Source organism: Bos indicus, chromosome 27 (assembly GCF_029378745.1).
Source record: "Bos indicus isolate NIAB-ARS_2022 breed Sahiwal x Tharparkar chromosome 27, NIAB-ARS_B.indTharparkar_mat_pri_1.0, whole genome shotgun sequence".
Lineage (NCBI taxonomy): Eukaryota > Metazoa > Chordata > Mammalia > Artiodactyla > Bovidae > Bos > Bos indicus.
Window position 1 is genome coordinate 42,067,189 of NC_091786.1, and position 20,826 is coordinate 42,088,014.

The 20,826-nt window shown below is 46.4% G+C and overlaps 1 protein-coding gene and 1 long non-coding RNA gene across 8 annotated transcripts; one reads left to right on the forward strand and one right to left on the reverse strand.

The window, feature by feature from the left end:
• Positions 1 to 92: 92 nt before the first annotated feature.
• NKIRAS1 (NFKB inhibitor interacting Ras like 1) lies at positions 93 to 19,914 on the forward strand. Of its 7 annotated transcripts, XM_019953390.2 has the most exons (7): positions 538 to 3,918; positions 4,066 to 4,104; positions 4,399 to 4,456; positions 5,687 to 6,306; positions 8,262 to 8,372; positions 14,061 to 14,302; positions 19,412 to 19,914. In XM_019953390.2, the coding sequence occupies exons 4-7, from the start codon at positions 6,168 to 6,170 to the stop codon at positions 19,652 to 19,654; spliced, it is 735 nt and encodes a 244-aa protein (XP_019808949.1). In that variant the 5' UTR covers positions 538 to 3,918; positions 4,066 to 4,104; positions 4,399 to 4,456; positions 5,687 to 6,167; the 3' UTR covers positions 19,655 to 19,914. The 7 variants fall into 7 exon arrangements, with proteins under 7 accessions (XP_019808954.1, XP_019808958.1, XP_019808956.1 ...); XM_019953397.2 differs by lacking the exon at positions 5,687 to 6,306 and having other exon boundaries at positions 537 to 3,918; XM_019953391.2 differs by lacking the exon at positions 4,066 to 4,104.
• Positions 5,019 to 15,829, reverse strand: LOC139180146 (uncharacterized). Its single transcript, XR_011564451.1, has 2 exons — positions 14,728 to 15,829; positions 5,019 to 14,638 (listed from the first exon to the last, which is right to left on the reverse strand). It is a non-coding gene; the product is annotated as an uncharacterized lncRNA (long non-coding RNA).
• Positions 19,915 to 20,826: the final 912 nt, after the last annotated feature.

The following is a 20,826-nucleotide window of genomic DNA, read 5'->3' on the forward strand; positions in this document are numbered from 1 at the left end:
GGCGCAGGGCCTCACGGGATATGTAGTTCCGGCAGCGAGCCCGGGTGGGCGGAGTTCGGCCAGGATTGGGCGCGACCTGCCTCAGGGTCCCGCCCCCTGCTGCTCGGGACGCGCGTCTCAGAGCCGGCGGCGACGGTCCGCGGCGAGGTTCGGGCAGCCGAGCATCTGCGGCTGAGAGGCAGGTTGGGGGCGGGGCTCCCGGGGCCGCGGCGCTCTCGGGCGGGTTTGCTGGGGGCTGCGGGCGCCCCCTCTCCCTGGACGGACGCGCGCACAGGCCGGGGGTCCTGCCGGGTGGGCCGCTGGAGGCGCGGGGGCTTCGCGGCGGCGGCTTCGCCCCTCCCGGAGCAGTTGGGGTCGCAGACCCCGCTCTGAGGGGTTTCCTCCAGATGGGGTTGCGGGGGCGCGGGGCGCGGACGGGGCTCGCCCGGGTGGCGCTTTTCCTGCGTGCAGGTTTGGCCCTGGGTTTGCTCCGTCAGAACCACGGGTTTGGTTTTGTTTTTTTTTTTTTTTAACCTATTTATATGCCACAATCTGGTCGGCAGGTGCGAGCGTTTTCGGGGGTGGGGGGAAGCCGAGAAAATGCAGACATTTTGTGTTGCGTTCTTCATTGACAGTTTATATACTGGCTTTTTTTTTTTTTTGCACCTCCAGAATATTTTCATTTTAGAGAAATGAAGTGGTTAAACTCTTTTACACATTCTGAGTTGAAATGGGGCGAAGGTGTAGGAGACTCCTTTGTCGTCTAAATTAACGGGTTTGGTTGGTCTCCAGCCCCGTTCCCGATCTTGCTTGTGTTCTTGCCTAGTTGCAGTGGTGCCCTTGTAAAAGTCCTGACGGGGCTTTGATTTATGAAGTGCCTCGTGTGCGCCCAGCTGCTGGGAAGGTGGCTGGGGTCGTGGCAAAGACTCGAGCTTCTTGGAATAGGGCAATCAACATACGTATATTGTGTTCTGTGGTAAGTGCTAAGGACAGATGTTGACGGCAGCGAAGCGGTAGGGAGTATTGGGATGGGGGTAGAAATTTCGGCCGGAATCTTCAGGGTGACATTTGAGGAAAGACTTGAGCCCCGGGCCCTATCTCGGTCAGAGGGAACAGTGCCACAGCTGGCGAGTGCCTGCGTTAATAGAACAGCCGTGTGGCTGGAATCGAGCCACAGAGCAAACTAGCAAGCGACATCAAAGAGGTGGAGCTCCTTATGAGGACTGTGGGTTTGCAGACTTTCTGAGATTGGAAACCGCTGGAAGCGTTTGAGCAGAAGGGTGACTTCATGTGACCTACATTTTAAAAAGGATCGTTTGGGGGAATTCTCTGGCTCTGCAGTGCTTTCAATGCTATGGCCCGGGTTCAGTCCCTGACTGGGGGGAATTATTAGAAGATCCCACGAGCAAGCGCAGCCAAAAAAAAAGATCATTTGAGGCTAAAAGGAAGAAGGGAAAAAGTGGCCAGTTAGGAAGTTGTATTCATTTTTCTATTGTTGCTGAAACAAATTACAGCAGTTTCACAGACTTAAAACGGTACCCATTTGTTGTCTTACAGGTCTGTAGGTCAGAAATCTCACTAGGCTAAAATCGGGTTGTCTCTTGGGCTGTGTTTTCTCTTAGAGGCTCTAGGGGAGAATCCATTTCCTTTCTTTTCCAGCTTCTAAAGGCCACCTGCATTCCTTGGCTCCTCACTTCTTCATTGGCAAAACCAGCATTGTAGCATCTTCAAATCTCTGTCTCTCTCTTTCTGACCCTCTTGTCCCTCCTTGTAAAGACACTTGTGATGACGCTGGGTCCACTCAGATAATCCGGGGTGAACTCTCCCTCTCAGGTTCTTAATGTAGTCATAATCTCAGAAGTCTTGTAACCTAGAAGTCCAGGTAAAGAACACTCACGGACTTGGGGAATGTGACACGGGCATCTTTGAGAGACCACGTGAGAGAAGATGGTGCCTTCAGCTACTTCATTAGTGATGGAGGCTCTAACTGGTCCAGCCATGGATGTATTCCAAAGGTTTACTGATCAGATGTGGGGTATGAGAAACATTAGTCAAGAACTACGGCAACCCACTCCAGTACTCTCGCCTGGAGAATCCCATGGACGGAGGAGCTTGGTGGGTTACAGTCCACGGGTCACAAAGAGTCGGACACGACTGAGCGACTTCACTTTCACTATTGATTGCAAAGTTGGAATCATCATTTGGAAAGAGGATTCTGGCAATGTGATTAATCACCGCTAATTTCTTAATTAGGTTTTGCAGTTTTGTTTCTTAATTTGCAGTGTCTCGTAGTAATTTTGCAAGATTTGGATTGGTATTTTCAATTGATTTTGAAATTTCTGAGGGCAGTGATCATTTCTGGTTTTGCACTCTGCTTTATCCCTAATGCTTGTCATTATGGTGTTAAGTGTTAGTGGCTCAGTCGTGTCCAACTCTTTGCAATCCCATGGACTGTAGCCCGCCAGGTTCCTCTGTCCATGGAATTTTCCAGACAAGAATACTGGAGTGGGTTGCCATTCCCTTCTCCAAAGGATCTTCCCAATCCAGGAATTATGGTAATCCCTCAGTAAATATTTACTGAATGAGTAGAAGAATGGTAAGCTGGAATGTGCTCATTGTATTTAGTATGTGTAATGTTTGCAAAACTCTTAAATATATATTTATGTAAGTAAAATTATTCATATATGGGTAAGTGGAAGTACTACACACAATCCATTATGTTTACATAAACCAATGCGCAGGAGTAGAAATTTTCCTCCTGCTATGCTTACATGATAAGATCCCTAACATCTCTTTATGAAGTCAGCAGTGTTGCAGTGTTAATATTTTTCTGGTTACATAAAAAAGTTGTATTTTACTTTAAAACTGGAATGATTTCCTTAGAACAGCGGTACTGACAATTTGGGGTTGTCAGCTGTCTCCGATGGCTCTTCAAAGACAATACTGACAGGGCTCAGTGTTTTCAATAGGATGGATTAGATCACATTTTTATTCTCTAGCCATGTTATTGAAGCCTGGAAGGCAAACCAATATGTATTTAAGACTATCGGACTTTGTCTGTTAAGCACATTTTCTTAGTCATTTATTAATCCATCAGAGTATTAGGGGTGCATAGATCCCAGATTGAATTTTATTGTCCAGCAGTTTCTTAGGGTAGGGACCGTACAAGCATCCTTAGCTACCGCTTTTGGTGTTAACCTTGTGTTAACATGGTTTCTGGGTAAGTAGTTTCCGCGCTCGTAGCTTCAGTGTTAGAAGGAGCCTTGGAGGTCAGCTGTCTACTCTGGAGCCTTTCAGACTTTTCAAAACCGGGTTTTAGTAAGCGGCTGGGCCACCCTGTCTCTTCCTGTGACTCCCGGCCCATTTAGGGCGTTGAAGATGACCTCCTTTTATATTTGGAAGGAAATGGTGCATATTTATTATGTTTGGGAATTATGAAATATTATAATGCTTAGAGAACTAAGCTTTTAGTAATTTTTGTTTGTAAATATGAGTATATATAAATAAGTGTGAGAACAGGCTCCTTGTATGTCATGAGAGTCCCTGCCATCATCATGCATAGAAAATGGGGTGTTTTTGTGTGTATTTAATGTTATTCATTCAGAATCTTACCTTAGATGTTAATTTTTTTGAAGGATTCATACTTTTAAGAAATGAATTTTATAGAGGCATGGTTGACGTACAATATTATATGAGTTTCAGGTGTACAACAGTGATTTGCAGTTTTAAATTATATTCCATTTATAATTATTAGAAAATATTGGCTATATTTCCTATGCTGTACAATGTAGCCTTATAACTTATTTATTTTACACACAATAGTTTGTACCTCAGAATTCATGTTTTTTTATTTGATGATAAAGCAGGTCACTGATCTTCAGGTTTATGTATTATTATTGTTTTCCACGTGAAGACAGCTAAGAACCTGGACTATTTCAGGTATGTTTTAAGTAATCACACTCTCATCTTTGTTTTCTTTTTGGTGTAAGATATTTACCATGGTCTGTTCTGTTCTCTTTCTTTCCTTCTCTCCTTCCTAAAAAACCTTAAAATCCTTATCTAGTGTCTGAATCACCTCTTTTTCAGTTCCTTTTGCTGTTTGCCCTTGATGAAGTTTCCTCTGAGGTATTGAAATAACTCCTGCAATTTCTTATACACAAATACAAAATAATGCATATTTTTAACATACTTTATCTGCCAGTCACAAGTGATTAAAGTACAATTGTAGTATACCACTTTTAAAGCAGATAATTAAGACTACTTCCAAAGAGTCTCAGGAATATTTGATTTCTGGATTTCTCAGGAGTCTGTCGATTTCAGCATTTTCTCAGTTTTCTACAGTCCCTAGCACTCATACCCACCTCCCTTTCACAGAGTCTGTTGCTGTTAATCACTGGGCTTTTTTTTCTTCTAAAACAGCGGCTTCCCTCAACTGTAGTATGTACCTGCCCTTTTACAGCACTTGAATTGTGTGAAGGTTGGTATAGTCTGTGGCAATGGGGGACTTTTTGATTGGACAGTAGGGGAGAGGTGAGGACTGGTATTTACACATTCTGTGGGACTGTTTTGGAGGAAGGCAAGTAACAATAGAAAATAGTAGAAAAATCAGAATGTAGATTCCACCGGCAAACTTTTCTGACAACAGAAATAGTTTGTGCTGCCATCAATTTCTTGTTCTCTTCTCTCATAGGTGGCAACTTTCTTTAAATTTTAACTATTAATATTATTTTTTTAAATAATTCTCACTTGGCATGCAAATCCCATTTTAAAAAAATTTATTTGGCTGCACCAGCTCTTAGCTGCAGTATGTGGGATCTTTCGTTGTGGCATGCAGGTTCTAATTCCCTGACCAGGGATCGAACCCGGGGCTCCTGCATTGGGAGCACAGAGTCTTAGCCACTAGACCACCAGGGAAGTCCCAAATTTTAACTAATACTAAAAACCCTTTGAAAGAAAGATTCAGTAGTATAACTTACAGAAGACCACAATATGGAAAGAGGATAGAATCCTATGATAAAGGAAATGACATTAATCACAAATTCAGAAGTATCTGTAGAAAACTTTTAATATAGGCCATGGTCGCTGACATAGGTGTTACCATACCATAGATGATTAGTGTTACACCAAACCCTGCCCTTATAAAGACAGACTGAGAATTTTTCTGTTGCAAGTACTCTGAAACTGAAAAGAAAGTCCCCTAAGAGAAGTGGTTCTCCTGGAAGTAGGTGATAAATATTCTTGGGAAGATTTCTCAGAAAGATTGAGAGCATGCCACCTAAGAAATAATGGTTATATCACGTAAGTGATGATTATTTATCTACTGGTAAAATGTAGCATACCGCTCTGGAAATGAGTACTGTGTTATTACTGCACTATAATAATATTAGCTTTAAAATGTTCCATGTGGTTAGTGTTGTGGCTGATTTGGGTTATACATAGTTGTAGACTTTGACAATCTATGACAAAGGAAAGAATATATACAATGGAGGGGAAAAAAGTCTCTTCAGTAAGTGGTGCTGGGAAAACTGGACAGTTGCATATAATAGAGTGAAATTAAAACATTCCCTAACACAATATACAAAAATAAACTCTAAACAGATTAAAGATGCAAGATTGAAAACTATAAAACTCTTATAAAACATAGAACACACATAGGCAGTACACTGACATAAATGTTAGCAACGTTTGTTTGAATCTGTTTCCTAAGGCAAAGGAAACAAACAAACGGAATCTGTTTAAACCTGAAAGATTCTGCTCAGCAAACAAAACCATTGACAAGATGAAAACAACGTACTGAATGGGAGAAACTATTTGCAAATAATATGACTGATAAGGGTTAATATCCAGAATATAACAATTCATTATCAAAATACCCACACAATCCAATTTAAAAATGAGTGATGGATCTGAATAGACAGTTTTTCAAAGAAGACATACAGGTGGCCAACAGGCACATGAAAAGATGCTCAGCGTCGTTCATCATCAGAGAAATGCAAATCAGAACCCCAGTGGGAGATCACCTCTCATCTGTCAGAATGGCTGTCATCGGGAGGTCTCCAAATAGCACGTGTTGGTGAGGAACTGGAGAAAAGAGGACCCTCCTACACTGCTGACGGTAGTGTAAATTGAGGCAGCCACTGTGGAGAACGACATGGCGGCGTCTCAGAGAACTAAAACAGAACTAGCATATGAGCCAGCATTGCCGCTCCTGGGTTCCCATCCTGAGAAAACAAAACCACGCGTTTGAAAAGACACACACCACAGTGTCCACTGCAGCGTTATTTACAACAGCCGAAACACAGAAGCAACCCAAGTGTTCATCCACAGGTGAGTGGATAAAGTCGACACAGTACACACACACAATGGAGTGTTACTCAGCCAGAAGAAAAGAATGGCGTTTTGCCATTTACCGCAACGTGGGTGGACCTGGAGGCTATAAGAGACAAGGACAAATACTGTATGTTACCACTTACAGGCGAAATTAAAAAAAACAGACTAGTGAGTATAACAGGAATGAACTCAGATCCAGACAACAAGCTAGTGGTTGCCATAGGGAGAAAGAAGGAGGGGGCAACGCAGGAGGAGGGGGTTAAGAGGAACAACTGTTACACAACTTACATAAATATAATCTAAAAGGGTATACTGTACAGTACAGGGAATATAGCCAGTCGTTCATAATAACTTGATGGAGTATAATCCATAAAAATTTCGAGTCACTCTGCACACTTGACACTACTGTTGGAAACCCGTTCCGCACCTTGTGCGTGCTCGGTTGTGTCTGACTCTGCAGCCCTGTGGACTGTAGCCTGCCAGGCTCTTTGCGTGGAATTTCCCAGGCAAGAATACCACAGAGGGATCTTCCGGACTCAGGGGTTGAACCCTCACCTCTTGTGTTTCCTACATTGTCAGGTGGATTCTTTACCACGAGTGCCACTTGGGAAGGCCCAAGGAAATCGGCTATACCTCAGTTTAAAAAAATTAGACTTTGAGAAAGTAGAGAAGGCTGATGGAAAGTTCGTTTTCGCTTAGTGTTTTAGATGTTGGTTAAAAACAAGTGGTGTGCGACATGCACATACAGAATGATGTCCACGGGTCTCCCTTATCAGATGCTTATTTGAACACGTTTGTTGTTTTCTGCCTTGGAGTTGTGGCACCCTTTTTAAGTCAGAGTTGCCGCATGCTCCACACTTCTGATTTTGTTGTTATTTAGTCACTCAGTCATGTCCAACTCTTGTGACCCCATGGGCTCTATCCCTCTAGGTTTCTCTGTCCATGGGATTCCCAGGCAGGGATACCGGGGTAGGTTGCATTTCCTGCTCCAGGGGATCTTCCCAACCCAGGGATCGAACCCACATCTCCTGCGGTGGCAGGTGGGTTCTTTACCACGGAGCCCCCGGGAAGCCCCTCCACACTTCTAGGTAAGGGAACTGGAGGACATGATGATTAAGGTTTGTGTTGGAAGGTGACAGAAGGCAATGTGGAATCTGAATTCTCTTGGCTGTTTTGTTGTAGTTAATGAGTCTTTTTTCCGTTTCTGCCTTGCCTTCTGGAAGATAAAAAAAAACCTTGAGGAAAATTCAATAAAATGTTTGTTACCTGATCTCTCTCTTCCTTGGATATGTGAGGAAGCAAAGAGGAATGAGTTTTCCTTTTCTTTCGGTTTAAAGTGCCTGAACAATTTTTCTATCATGAAGAACCATGACTCAGAATTGTAACTAAGACAGCCCCAAATCCAGTGTCTTACTCTCCTGAGAAAAGACTAACGTTGGCATTGATGGTGTTAATGCTTCTTATAAAAAATGACGTCCATTCTCTATCCACATTTTTAATGATGTCCATTCTCTATCCAAATTGTTATCTTCATGGCTCCTTAAAGTTTTACTTAAATGCTTGTTTCTCCAGGTAGACATTGATGAGCAGGCAGTCTTTCAAGGATTGGATTTATCTAGGATTCTGTTTGGATTGCTGTAGACTTAATTAATATTAAAATAGTCTTTAAGATGTCTCTCTTCTTTTTGAAAACAAGCGTGTTTATATGTGTATTCTTGCATTTCTCTAGGTTACCTCTGCAGGGATATATACTGAACCATAGCACTGATTGCTCTAAGGGAGCATGTGGGAACCAGGGAATGGGGTTTGGAGGAATAAACTTTATTCTGTATTTCTTTTTTATACTTGAAATACCCAGTATCCCCCTGTGTACATATTACTGATTACATTTAAACATAGAAAAAGGAAAGGATTTTTTTTTTTCTTTTAAAGATCTTCTCTTCTCTTCACAGCGATCTCTGAAGAGAAGATGGGGAAAGGCTGCAAGGTGGTGGTCTGTGGCTTGCTATCTGTGGGGAAGACAGCGATTTTGGAGCAGCTCCTTTATGGGAATCATACTATTGGTAAGATTTTTTTTCTCTAGTTTCTCTGTAGGCTCTGGGAACTGGCTGGGGTCTTTGGTTGGCCGCGCTGACCTAGAGATGGGTGAGGTGTCGTCTAAAGGGACCAGGAAGGTTGTAGAAGTCGACAGAGACTGAAGGGGGATGTAGGGGCAAGGAGAAAATGTTTTTATATTGTCGATATTCAAGAGTGCTCGCACTTACTCTGTTAAAACAGGAGTTATAACAGGCAAGACAATGTTGTCTGTGGTTTCCAGTAGAGTATTTACATCATGAATAGCAGTCTTGGAGTCACAGACTCACTGACTTCAGGATACACTGATCCCTCATTCTCATTTCATACACGACTTTCCAATACCGCTGAATGGGTTTTAAGAATGGAAGAGACAGCTGTTTGCTGCAATATGACCTACTTTTGTGAATTGGATTATCTCATTCATCTATCCATTCATTGAGTTAAAAATTGTTCTGTATTTCCTCTGTGATCCAGGCTATGATGAGGCCTCTCTGGCTTTAAGGAGGTCACAGACACAGCTGAAGGAAATGAGGCTTCTCTTAGGTAGAATCATGGATCTTTGAAGTGTTTGTCAGTGGCAAGAACCCTGGAGCACTTTTCTATCTTATTGTTATTGACCATTTTGATGCGGTCTGATTCTCTTCTGCCTTCTTCCCAAAATAATATTTAACAACTCTGGTTAACTCCACATTCGGTTTTTATCATGATGTGCCTGTGTCAGAAATTCTGAAAACCTTTTGATTTCCCCAAAACCATCACTCCTGTCATAAATGCTGCATTAACGGTTCTGAATTTTTTACCCTCAGATTCTAATTTGTACAAAAAACAAATTATGCCCAAGGGGGAAAAAAGAATCCCTTTATCCTGTCAAAACCCCCACAGCTTTTGTTTATGTAGGCTGTGTCTTACGACATTTCTATTACATTAGAAATTAAAACTGAGGAAAATTTTAAATGTACTACTTAGAGTAAGAACAATAAATTTATTACATGCTAAGGGAACACATTTTTATGAAAAATAATTACATTTTCAAAAGCAATTTAGTGAGATGATTGTGGATTTACATTTCTGAAAATCGAATGTCCAGCTTAGTAGGAAGCGGCTGGATTATCGTAACCGATTGTGTCTGCATTCAGCCTGCTGTTGTGTGCTGTTTTAGTTGAGATACATGAATAACATCTGGCCTTACACAAGTATGTGGTTGAAAAAGATAGGAGTATCTTAATAGCTTTGCAGATAGTTCAGGATTTGCTTTGGTATTTCACTAAAACTCGGTCATTGATGGTTATGCAGTGTGAACCCCGAAACCACATCAGTGAGCTTGTATTACATTAAAATCACATTGATCTGTCTTGCACATCAAATGGGTTTTTTACCCAAGCATAGTTTTTTATCATGAATGGGTCATTTGGAAAATACTGGTTAACCTAGATAAGCAGATCTTCCGAATAACATTTGTTAATGTCATCACCAATGTCATTGCCATTGGGAGGCTATCAAGTTTATGCCAATGGATAGAATTCTCCTTTTTGCTTGAAAGCTCACAAATCTTATCATTAACCACATATATTGTCAGTTATTTTCCTTGAAACGATAGATTCCATTTATTCATCTTTGAGAAAATGTCTGTCAGATACCCAAAAACCCATGGTTTTTTGTGTGTCATTTAAAAACAAAAAAGCCTGGTTCAGCTTGCAACTCGGACACAAGAACTTTTCCTCCAGTCACCATTATTCATTAAGTGAAATACTTAATGCAGTCTTCCCATTAATCACATAGAATATTGAAAAGATAAAGAAACATACTCAAAGATTGGGATTTAATAAATTTGGTAATTTTTCCTGCTTTCTCAAGGACATTCTTAAATGAAATTGATTTTTTCTTTTTAGAGTGCAATAGGAGGTGGTGAGGAACTCAGCCACTAACACAGTTGGTACCCCTGCCTGAATTTGTACTAAGCCAACTCTGGTTTTACCCACCGTTACCTTTGCATCACCAGCAAATGTCAACATAGTGCAAAAGGTGAACGCCTTAGTGTTGTTACGAAAGAAGTTTTCCCCATGTCGTTGTGTTTGGTTGCTCACTCTTGTCTGACCCTTGGCCCGTGTGGGTTCCCTGGAAGGAGGCCTCGGGGGGTCTCTGGCAGACCACACTTTGAGCTGCTGGCACCTGTGGGTGTTCTCAGCTGAGCAGCGTCATGCACTGTCTTCTTTCTTCTTTTTCTGTTTATGGAGGCTAACATTTGCCCTGTTTATCATTTCTTTAGTTTGTTTACATCTTTCCCTAACTCTTATGCATGTCCTGATGTTTCTGTTTCCTTTGAGGTCTGCTGTGTCAGATAACCCCCCACCACACACACACACACACACACACACGCACGCTCTTTGGTGAGACCTTCTGGGACCTGGCATCCTCTGGGCCTGTTGCACAGCTCTCACCGCAGGACTTCCCCTGGCTTCTTTCTTCTCTCTGGGTTTCAGTTCCCCTTTCTAGACCTGTTGTCATCTTTTGTTTACGCCTTTCTTCTGCTGGAGCACATCTTCCAGTCCTTTCTTTGGGTGAAGAATGTTTCACGATGAAATGGGGCCCTGGGCGATGACAGCCTCAGATGGCCCTCTGTGCCTGGGCACAGTTGCGACCCTGGGGCTTCCGAGTAAAGCTGTTTACTATTGTCCCTGTGACTCTCTATGCTGGAGACGAGGCTTCGATCCCTGGGTTGGGACGATCGCCTGGAGAAGGAAATGGCAGCCCACTCCAGTACTCTGGCCTGGAGGATCCCATGGACAGAGGAGCCTGGCGGGCTACAGTCCGCCAGGGGGGTCGCAGAGTCGCACACAACCGAGCGCATACACGCTGAGGTGGTGTTCCGAATCTAACGTCTTCCTGTGATCACATGCTGTCTTTTAAATGCTTTGGCCACACCGCATGGCGTGTGGGGTCTTAGTTCCTGACCAGGGATGGAGCCCTCGCCCCTGCGTTGCACGCGCCGAGTCTTAGGCCGCGGGGCCTCCATGGAGGTCCCAGAGCTCTCGTTTTGGATGCTGGGTCTTCTGGCCTCACCCCTGGTGTTAGTTTCTCCTCTCCTGTTTTCTGTCTCGGTGTTTGGTTGTACTTTATGGGGATTTTCCTCATCTTTACGTTTTGGCCCTTATATTCAGTTTTTACTTCTTCGTATCCTGTTCTTATTTCATGAATGCACCATCTTATCTCTCTAAGTGTGGTATTTGGTAGTTTTTGGTTTGTTTTCTTCTCTTTGCACAGTCTCTTTCTTTCCAGGCGCTCTTTCCTGCTTTTTGGTCTCTTTCTCAGGAGTCTGGTAACCCTTGGTTGTCTGCTTAGTAATTAACAATGGCGAACTGAAAAGCTAAAGCTTTTAAAGCTTTTAAAGCTCTGAGCACGTGGGTAGGATTCGTGACTTTGCTTCATTATAAGGTGACCTGGGTGGGGCATTTGTTATTAATAGTTAACCCTAGAGGTTAGCATAGTTAGGGTTTTTAACTTTTTCGGTGGTCAGATTCCCCAGATCCCTCTGCCTAGAGGGTGCAGAGCTGGCCCCACAGTGTGGGAGCAGGCCACGGACTTGCCTGTTTTCACTCTGCCCTGTTTCCATCCCAGCAGCCTCTATTTTGTGCTTTGCAGGAGTGCAGCTTAGTCTCCCGCTGGGATGGGGCAGCATGGAGGGGGAGAGGTGATCGGAGAGCTGGCGAGGAGTCTGACTTCACACGCTTTATAGGATGACAAAATCTCAGAAAGTCTAAGCCTAATGGGAGGAAGGGAACCAGACTGGCTTTTGGTGGATAAAACATCCAACATGACCAAAGTCTTGGTAGTTTTTGTTTTAAAATTTTTTTGTAATCGAAGCCCTGCCACGTTTGTGTCTTCATGGACTTCCCATCACACTAGTCATTGAAATCAGAGTGTTCATCTTCTCATCTTAACCTCCTTGTCAGCAAACTGTTGTTGAATACTTGCCGTGTACACCAAATGGGTGTTTCTCTCAAGGAAGTTACGGACGAGTTGCAGAGACAGAACGCACCCCGATGGAGCAGAGTAAGATGCCCGTTTCAAGGCTCATCATTCCCGGGAGCAGGGGGTTGAAATCGGGGCACCAGGCGTGAGCTCACTCACTCATTCATTCCACTCAGATGATCTCTGAGGACTTTGTACATCCGTAAGTCAGTTTGTTGGTCCTCAGAACTAGAGAGAGATTAACCACAGTCCTGGCTCTCGAGGAGTTTACCCTCCAGTTTCAGAGGGGACAGATATGAAAAGATGGACGGGTGAAATGGTCTTACATGTGCAAGACACAGGAAGCACAGGATGGAGAATAGAGGATAATCCAAAGAAAACCTACAGAGCTGACATTTCAGCAGAGTCTGGAGAGGATGAGGGGTTGACCAGGTGTTTCTTGAGCTGTTGGCAGTGGTTCAGGAGAAGGGCGCAAGCCAGGGGAGTGGGAGCAGGCGGTGGATTGAGCAGAGCTCGTAGCAGCTGAGGGGCTGATTTGGGACCGTATTCACCCATACGTCCATCCATGTTCACCAGGCTTCCCTGGTGGCTCAGTCGGTAGAGTCTGCCTGCAATGCGGGTGACCTGGGTTTGATCCCTGGGTTGGGAAGATCCACTGGAGAAGGAAATGGCAACCCACTCCAGTATTCTTGCCTGGAGGATCCCATGGACAGAGGAGCCTGGTGGGCTACAGTCCACGGGGTCACAGAGAGTCGGACACGACTGAGCGACTAACTTTCACTTTCACCCATACTTGCTTCATTCAGAGAGAACACTCAGGACTGAGCAGATGGATGGCGATCACGGGACAAAGCGGGGAGGAGCGACAGGTGTGGGCGGGAGGGTAACAAGTCTTGTCGGTGCGAAGGACATGCAAGACGTCACACAAAAGTGCACAGTAGGTACCTGGGAATTAAGGCCTGGTGCTTAGACCCAGACTGGACATGTGCATTTTTGAGTCCTTTAAACAGACCCTGGAAATGGTGGACATTGTCCAGAGAAAAATCAAGATTACCCAAGTCCTGTCCTTGACTCTGATGAAGAAGAAAACAGGGCCACTTAGTTGTTGAAACTACTTTAAAAATCAGACTTTAATTACCATTTTAGACATTAAGTTCTCTGACTCTTGTAAGTTACTTTTTAAAAATAATAGTAAATGTCATTGCCAAATTTTTATCTGTTATTCCTATATGGAGATATATATTTTATAGATATATATATCTTTTTATCTTTTATTCCTAAATATTCCTATATGGAAGAAAGAATCTTAACTACTTTTCAATTTAAATAAGTAAGTGGAAATAGGATTCTTGGGTATAGTAAATAAGGAACCTAGAAAGCCAACTTGTACACAATGACAAAATACTCAAAAATTGGTGGAGTTGTCCAAAAACGAATAGCTTTTTCAAAAAATGGAGATAAAGTTGACATAACATTATTCATTTCAGATGAATGACGTAATGCCTTGATACTGGTATATACAAAAGTAGTTTCTGGGGACTTGCTGGTGGTCCAGTGGTTGCGGCTCCGCCTTCTGGTGCAGGGGCTGCGAGTTCAGTCCCTGGCCGGGGAGCTGAGATCTTGCACGCCAGGCAGCCAAACAGCAGAGGCAGCGTGGTAACAGGTGCAGTAAAGGCTTAAAAGAGAATGACTGGCCTCTCGCCCAGGACTGGGGGACTGCGAGACGCTGGAGGACGTGTACATGGCATCAGTGGAGACGGACCGAGGCGTCAAGGAGCAGCTGCACCTCTACGACACCCGAGGCCTGCAGGAAGGCGTGGAGCTGCCCAAGCACTACTTCTCATTTGCCGACGGCTTTGTTCTTGTGTACAGTGTGAACAACCTGGAATCCTTTCAAAGAGTGGAGCTTCTGAAGAAAGAAATTGATAAGTTCAAAGATAAAAAAGAGGTAAGTGGGTTGTTAAAAAAAAAAAAGCCAACTGTGAATTCTGTTTAAATTGTAGCATGGACTTCCGGGCAATTAAAATGTTTTAAAAGCATTCAGTTGTATTCATAATATCTGTAGTCGTCATGACTTTTTTTTCCTAGCCCAGGAAATACAGGACTGACTGGGTTCAACCAGGACCAGAGCTTGACTCTCTGCCTTTGCTTGTTTACATGTAAAGTTGAACTTTAATGACTCCATATCTCACATACATAGTTCATTTCATATCATTTGGGACCACTGTTTCCTAGGACTTTTTATTTTTTATTGTCTTCTTGGATAAATACGATTGTCTTCAGCCTTAAAAAGAAAAAAAAAAGGAAAGAAATGGAAAAAAATGAATAATTACTGGGTTCTATTGATGTACCACTTGAAAATAAGATTCTTACTACAGACTGTGAAGCCCTTGATGATCTGGCCCGTGTCTGTTTCTCTGTCCTCGTACCCCAGGGCCGCTCCAGGGGTCTGCTTTCTGCACACTTTGTCAGCAGGATGGTTCTGTTCCCTTGGCAGTCCTCCTCAGCCACTGGCTCCCCGCCTGGAGCTCTCTTGTTGCAGGCTTTTCTCCAGGTCAAGACCACCTTCTCAGTGCCTCGGGAACCGTGTCATGAACCTGTTAACATCACCGGATGGTCTTAACCTAATTCTCATATATTTTTTCATGTCAAACTTTTAATTTTGAGATGATTGTAGATTGACATGCAAGTTTAAGAAACAACAGAGATCCCTCACCAGTTTCCCCCAATGCTGGTAACACCCTCCAAAACTATTGTAGTCCCTGCTGGCTCAGTGGTCAAGAATCTGCCTGAAATGGCAGGAGACACAGGTTTGATCCCCGAGTCGGGAAGATCCCCTGAAGAAGGAAATGGTAACCCACTCCAGTATTCTCGTCTGGAGAATTCCATGGACATCCTGGTGGGCTGCAAATAACGGGGTCACAGGGAGTCAGATACGACTTAGGGACTAAACGACAGCAGCAGCATCGTAGATAACACAGCTGAGACACTGACGCTGATACAGCTGGGGGGCTTCCCAGCACTGCAGGGGGTCCCTCAGGAGAAGGAAACAGCAGCCCAGTCCAGTGTTCTTGCCTAGAGAATCCCAGGGACAGAGGAGCCTGGTGGGCTGCCATCTGTGGGGTCACACAGAGTTGGACACGACTGACGCAACTTACCATGCATGCATGCATTGGAGAAGGGATGGCACCCCACTCCAGTACCCTTGCCTGGAGAGTCCCATGGTCAGAGGAGCCAGGTGGGCTGCAGTCCACGGGGTCGCTGAGGGTTGGACACGACTGAGCGACTTCACTTTCACTTTTCACTTTCATGCATTGGAGAAGCAAATGGCAACCCACTCCAGTGTTCTTGCCTGGAGAATCCCAGGGATGGAGGAGCCTGGTGGGCTGCCATCTATGGGGTCGCACAGTCGGAGATGGCGGAAGTGACGTAACAGCAGCAGCAGCTGGACCTCTTATGTCCACAGGCATTCCCCACCCAGCCCTCCCTCCTTAGTCACTGACTCACCTGTGCTCCATTTCAGTAACCTTGTCATTTCAAGAGCGCTGACGTAGGTGGAGCTGTGGTTGGTAACAAACTGCTGTGCGGCAGGACCTTATTTCTCCGATCTGTGCATGAAGGCTGACCCCTTCCATCTGCTGACCCCGCCCCCCACCCCGCTCCTTCCCCAGTCGTCTCCCCTCGACAGCCGCAGGTCTGTTCTTCGAGAGGCTGCTTCTGTGTCAGGTCATGTGTCATATTTTAGATTTCACATGTAAATGATTTCCTGTGGTATTTGTCTTCTTCAGACTTCAGTTACGACAATCTCTAGGGCTATCCATGTTGCTGCAGACGGCATTATTTTGCCCTTTTTATTCATTCATTCCTGCCCGTGTTGGGTCTTGCTGCCGCAGGGGCTTGCTGTAGTTGCAGCGAGCCGGGCCGTTCTGTAGTTGCGGCGCGCGGCCCTCTCCCTGCGCTTCTCCTCCTGCGGAGCCGGCTCTGGGGCGCGCGGGCATAGCTGCTCTGTGGCGGGTGGAACGCGTGTCTCCCGCGCTGGCAGGCGGACTGTACCGCCGAGCCGCCAGGGAAACCCATCTACAGACTTTTAGTGACAGCCCTTCTGCTCTGGCCGAGGTGGTAGCTCCGTGTAGGCGAGTTTGGACCGCAGACGTTTCCCGGGCTGTGGGCCGGCACTGTTCTGGTGAGGGGCCGGGGACACGGGAGACATGAAACAGTCTGCTCCCACAGAGCTGCTGGCGGGAGGCGGGAGGCCACGCGGGAAGGCCTCCCTCCTGCGGAGACTGCTCGCCGAGACCCGGGACGTGAGGGGCGCCTGGCCGGCCTCCGGAGGGGCTGCTTCGTGGGGCGGGGATTGGGGGGAGTGCCGGCTGAGGCCCCCCCGGGGGGGAGGTGCCTGTCACGCTGGGGGCGGGCGGGCGGGAGGGGAGGGTGGCGGCAAAGAGAGGGCAGGGTGTAGCCTGGGTTAGATGACTTATTTTCATGTTTTTAAGAAAATGAATGTTTGCACATGGTTCATAAATAAAAAGGACTCCAGTGAACTCTGGTTCCCACCCATCCTCAGCCATCCATTTCTGGTACCCAAGTGTGTTTTTTAAATATTTTCCCACCTTCCTAGTCGAGGGGCACCCTTGCAGGGTTTCTTCATATAAATACAAGCAAATAGAAAGGTACATATTTTTTTCTTATTCTTCTGTTATACCTGAGGTGGCTTATCGTTCTACACCTTGTATTTTTCACGTAATACATCTTGGAGTCCTTTCCCTAGGAGTACTCAGGATTCCTTTTTTTTTTTTTTAAGTTTGCCTCGTATTCATTGTATGACTATAGATGTATCATATGTAATTAGCCTCCGGTTGATGGGACACGGGTTATCTCGGGTCATGTGGTATTATGAACCATGCTACAGTGAATAATCTTAGACTTTTATTGTTTTGTACATACATTTTAGCCGATAGTTGAAGATCCACCAGCACAAGTTAGGATCTCGAGTCGAGGGTAAAGACGGTGCGGAGCTGCCCTCTGTAGGAATACAGTGAGAGCGCCTGTTCTGCAGCCTTGACAACCCTGGGCTTAAATGTCTGGATTTCGTGACTCTTCTAGGTGAAGGGTGTTTTTGTAGCTTCATTTTTGCTTCATGTGAAGGAAGCTGAACCTCCTTTTGACTTAGTTTTAAACTGATTGCTCTATGCTGACTCTGACCGTGGGGGACAAGGTGCAAAGCCGTGTTTTAGTGCAATAGCTCGCTCTCAAGCACACTGACCTTTAGTGGTTAGCACTGAGAAGACCGCGGCTGAGGAGTCTGCACAGGAAGTGGCCTCTGAAGCAGGAGGAAGACAGGGATGAGGGCAAAGAGACCGGAAGGCAAGTGAAGTCGGCGCTTTAAAAAGGAGGGAGTGACCAGGCTCTGTCAGATGCTGAAGGCAGATCAACAAAGCCGAGAAGTAGTGTTTAAACGCGGAGCACTTCAAAGTCTGCTGGACTGGCTGAGGGGGCTGAGCACAGCAAACACAGCTCTTCAAGAGCCTGGAGTCAGAGGATAAATGTTCTGTCCCATAGAGGGGACAGGGCTTCCCAGGGGCACAGTGGTCAAGAACCCGCCTGCCAGTGCAGGAGACACAGGAGACCCGGGTTCGATCCCTGGGTGGGGAAGATGCCCTGGCGAAGGACATGGCAGCCCACTCCAGTATTCTTGCCTGAGAACACCATGGACAGAGGAGCCTGGCAGGCTGCAGTCCGCAGGGGCGCACAGAGTCAGGACTGAAACGACTTGGCACCCAGCACAAAGCGGGACGGGAGCTGGAGAAGGATGTTGAGAAGGTTTGTTTCTCAGATGAGACAGTTGTTTGTGTGCAGGATGGCTCAGTGGAGAGGTGCAGGAGCGAGGGGATGGTTGGTGGAGCGACACCCGATCCTAAAGGGTGGACGTGGGCTTAGAGGATGCGGAGGGCGGTTAGGTGCGGTGGTGGAAGTACACAGAAGTTCCCTTCCCGTTGCTTCTGTCTTCTTGCTGCGAGCATGCCGGCGGGTCATCCACAGGCTGAACGCATCCCGACGGGCGGCGCGTGGGGTGACCAGGGGCCGCTCGGCGATAAGCGGCGGGGACGGATCGGGGAAGGACGCGGGCGGGGAGGGCGCGGAGCCGAGGGGACCGCCTCCCCCGCCGCTGGCACCACAGGGCAGGGCCTGTCCCATTGGCCGCAGGGCAGGCCTCTGTGCAGACGCCGGCCGCGGGGACGTCTGCGGGCAAAGCGCGCTGCCTCTGCTGTCCTGTCGGGAAGAGCAGACGACAAGGACAGGCGCAGGTGAAGCTGGGGGGCGGGGAGCGCGACGGGAGGGCGGCTCCTGCTGAGAGGCAGGCGTTACAGACCAGCCAGGAAGACCGGGCTCCGGGCGCTGCTCCGTCCCGGCTGGACGGCCTCTGACGGTGGGACGGGCCGGGCCGCCCAGGGCTCCGAGCTGTGCCCCCGCCGCCTCCCCACCTCCGGCTTGAGTCAGCTTGGCAGGCGCCTCAATACCCGGATGCCATTTCCTCCCCCGGGCTTTGGCTGCCCTGTGACTGCTGCCTGCGTCGCCCAGCGTAGCGAGTGTTCGCTCTGAGAGAAGGCTCGCTCGCCCTGCCTTTAACGCACAATGTTCCCGTTGGGGCACGCGCTCAGCAGGGATTTCAGTGCCTGCCTCAGGCACTTTGCTGTGATTTGGATGAACGTGAGTGGAGAGTCAGCTCCCCCGAGTGCAGACCTCCCCTGGTCGGGGCGCCCTGTTGTGTTTTCAAGGACATCTCGCAGATTTCCCAGACAGCAGGTAAGAGCTAAACTGAGACGCAGGCACGCTTGTCAGACCGTTATCTGTACCCCAGGCATTGATTTCCCGTCTCCCTTCCATTCACACCCCAGGCATTTCACAGGTTACAGCATTCCTTTTTTTTTAACAAAATGCACAGAAGCGGCAGTGAGGTGCTGCCCCGCCTTCTTACCACGCAGGTCACGTACAGTCTTCCTTCTCCGTTTGGTCTAGGAGCTCCTAAGTGTGACCTCTCCCTCCGTCCCTCCTCCAGGTGGCGATCGTTGTTCTAGGGAACAAGATCGACCTTTCGGAACAGAGACAGGTGGACGCCGAGGTGGCACAGCAGTGGGCCAGGAGCGAGAAGGTGCGCCTGTGGGAGGTGACGGTCACTGACCGCAAGACCCTCATCGAGCCCTTCACCCTGCTGGCCAGCAAGCTCTCGCAGCCCCAGAGCAAATCCAGCTTCCCTCTGCCCGGCAGGAAGAACAAAGGGAACTCGAGCTCGGAGAACTAGGACTCGAAGCACGCCGGCGTCCTTCAGTCGGGACTGCCTCTAGGTACCCGTGACCGTGTTCAAGCCAGGCCGTTTGTCTGCCTTGGTCCTTAGGAAGCCTCTGATGCGCTTTCAGTTATCATCAAGTTACTTGGGCTAAGTTGTATTGCCTGATTTGAAATCATGTATTTGCACCCTCATTGTTTGAAACTTGTCCCTGAATCGAGCACCTGTGCCATTTACATCACGTTGTACTTGAATAAAGCTTGGCTGTACGCAGAGGACCCGAGTAGCTCTGCTCACCTTTAACTTTTCTCAGAAGCGGTCATCCTGGGTCACTTTATGCAGACTTCTAATCGTCTCATGTCTAGGGTTCTAAAATGACACCTCACATGTGTCCAGATTGGATCACAAACAGTAAACAATTGGAGTACTGAGTTAAGCTAAACTTCATCTGGTGGAGATCTTGCTGAACAGAATAAAATGCATGATTTAACTTTGTTGAAATTTAGCATGAATTGAGTAGGTGGTGTAAATACGTTCAAATTGCTTCTTCCTTCTTTAGGAAGCTGCTAAACACTAGTAAAGCTTCCGCCGTGAACAAGTCAGTTACCATATAACTACTTGAAAAGTAAGCAGCAAGCCACTCAAGTCGTTTCAACCATCGAAGCAGTTAAGTATTGGTTTTAAATGTGAGGTACGTGGTCCAACAACAAACTAATGATTTAAAAGGTCCAGTAAACAGCAGTTACCTGGGGTACTTTTAAGATGGTGAAGCTCAGTGAATTTAAACTCAGTTGGCTGTTAAGTGACTGGAAGGCAAGAACTACAGCATGTAAGATACAAAACTTATGTGATGGCAGCTCTGGCCGATTTATAATTACAATTTCTCATTACTTATTTTTGGTTAAAGAACTATCACTCAGATGGTTAAATCATTCCCTGCCTTCTCTTATAGTTACTGAGTGTTGAACCTCTATTTTTTTTTTCTTCCTCCCAAACACAGATAAATACTTTTACAATTATTTAAAGCTCAGACGGTAAAGAATCCGCCTGTAATGTGGCAGACCTGGGTTCAACCCCTGGATTGGGAAGATCCCCTGGAGACTGGAAAGGCTACTCACTGCAGTATTATTCTTGCCTGGAGAATCCCACGGACAGAGCTGCCTGGTGGGGTACAGCCCATGGGTCAC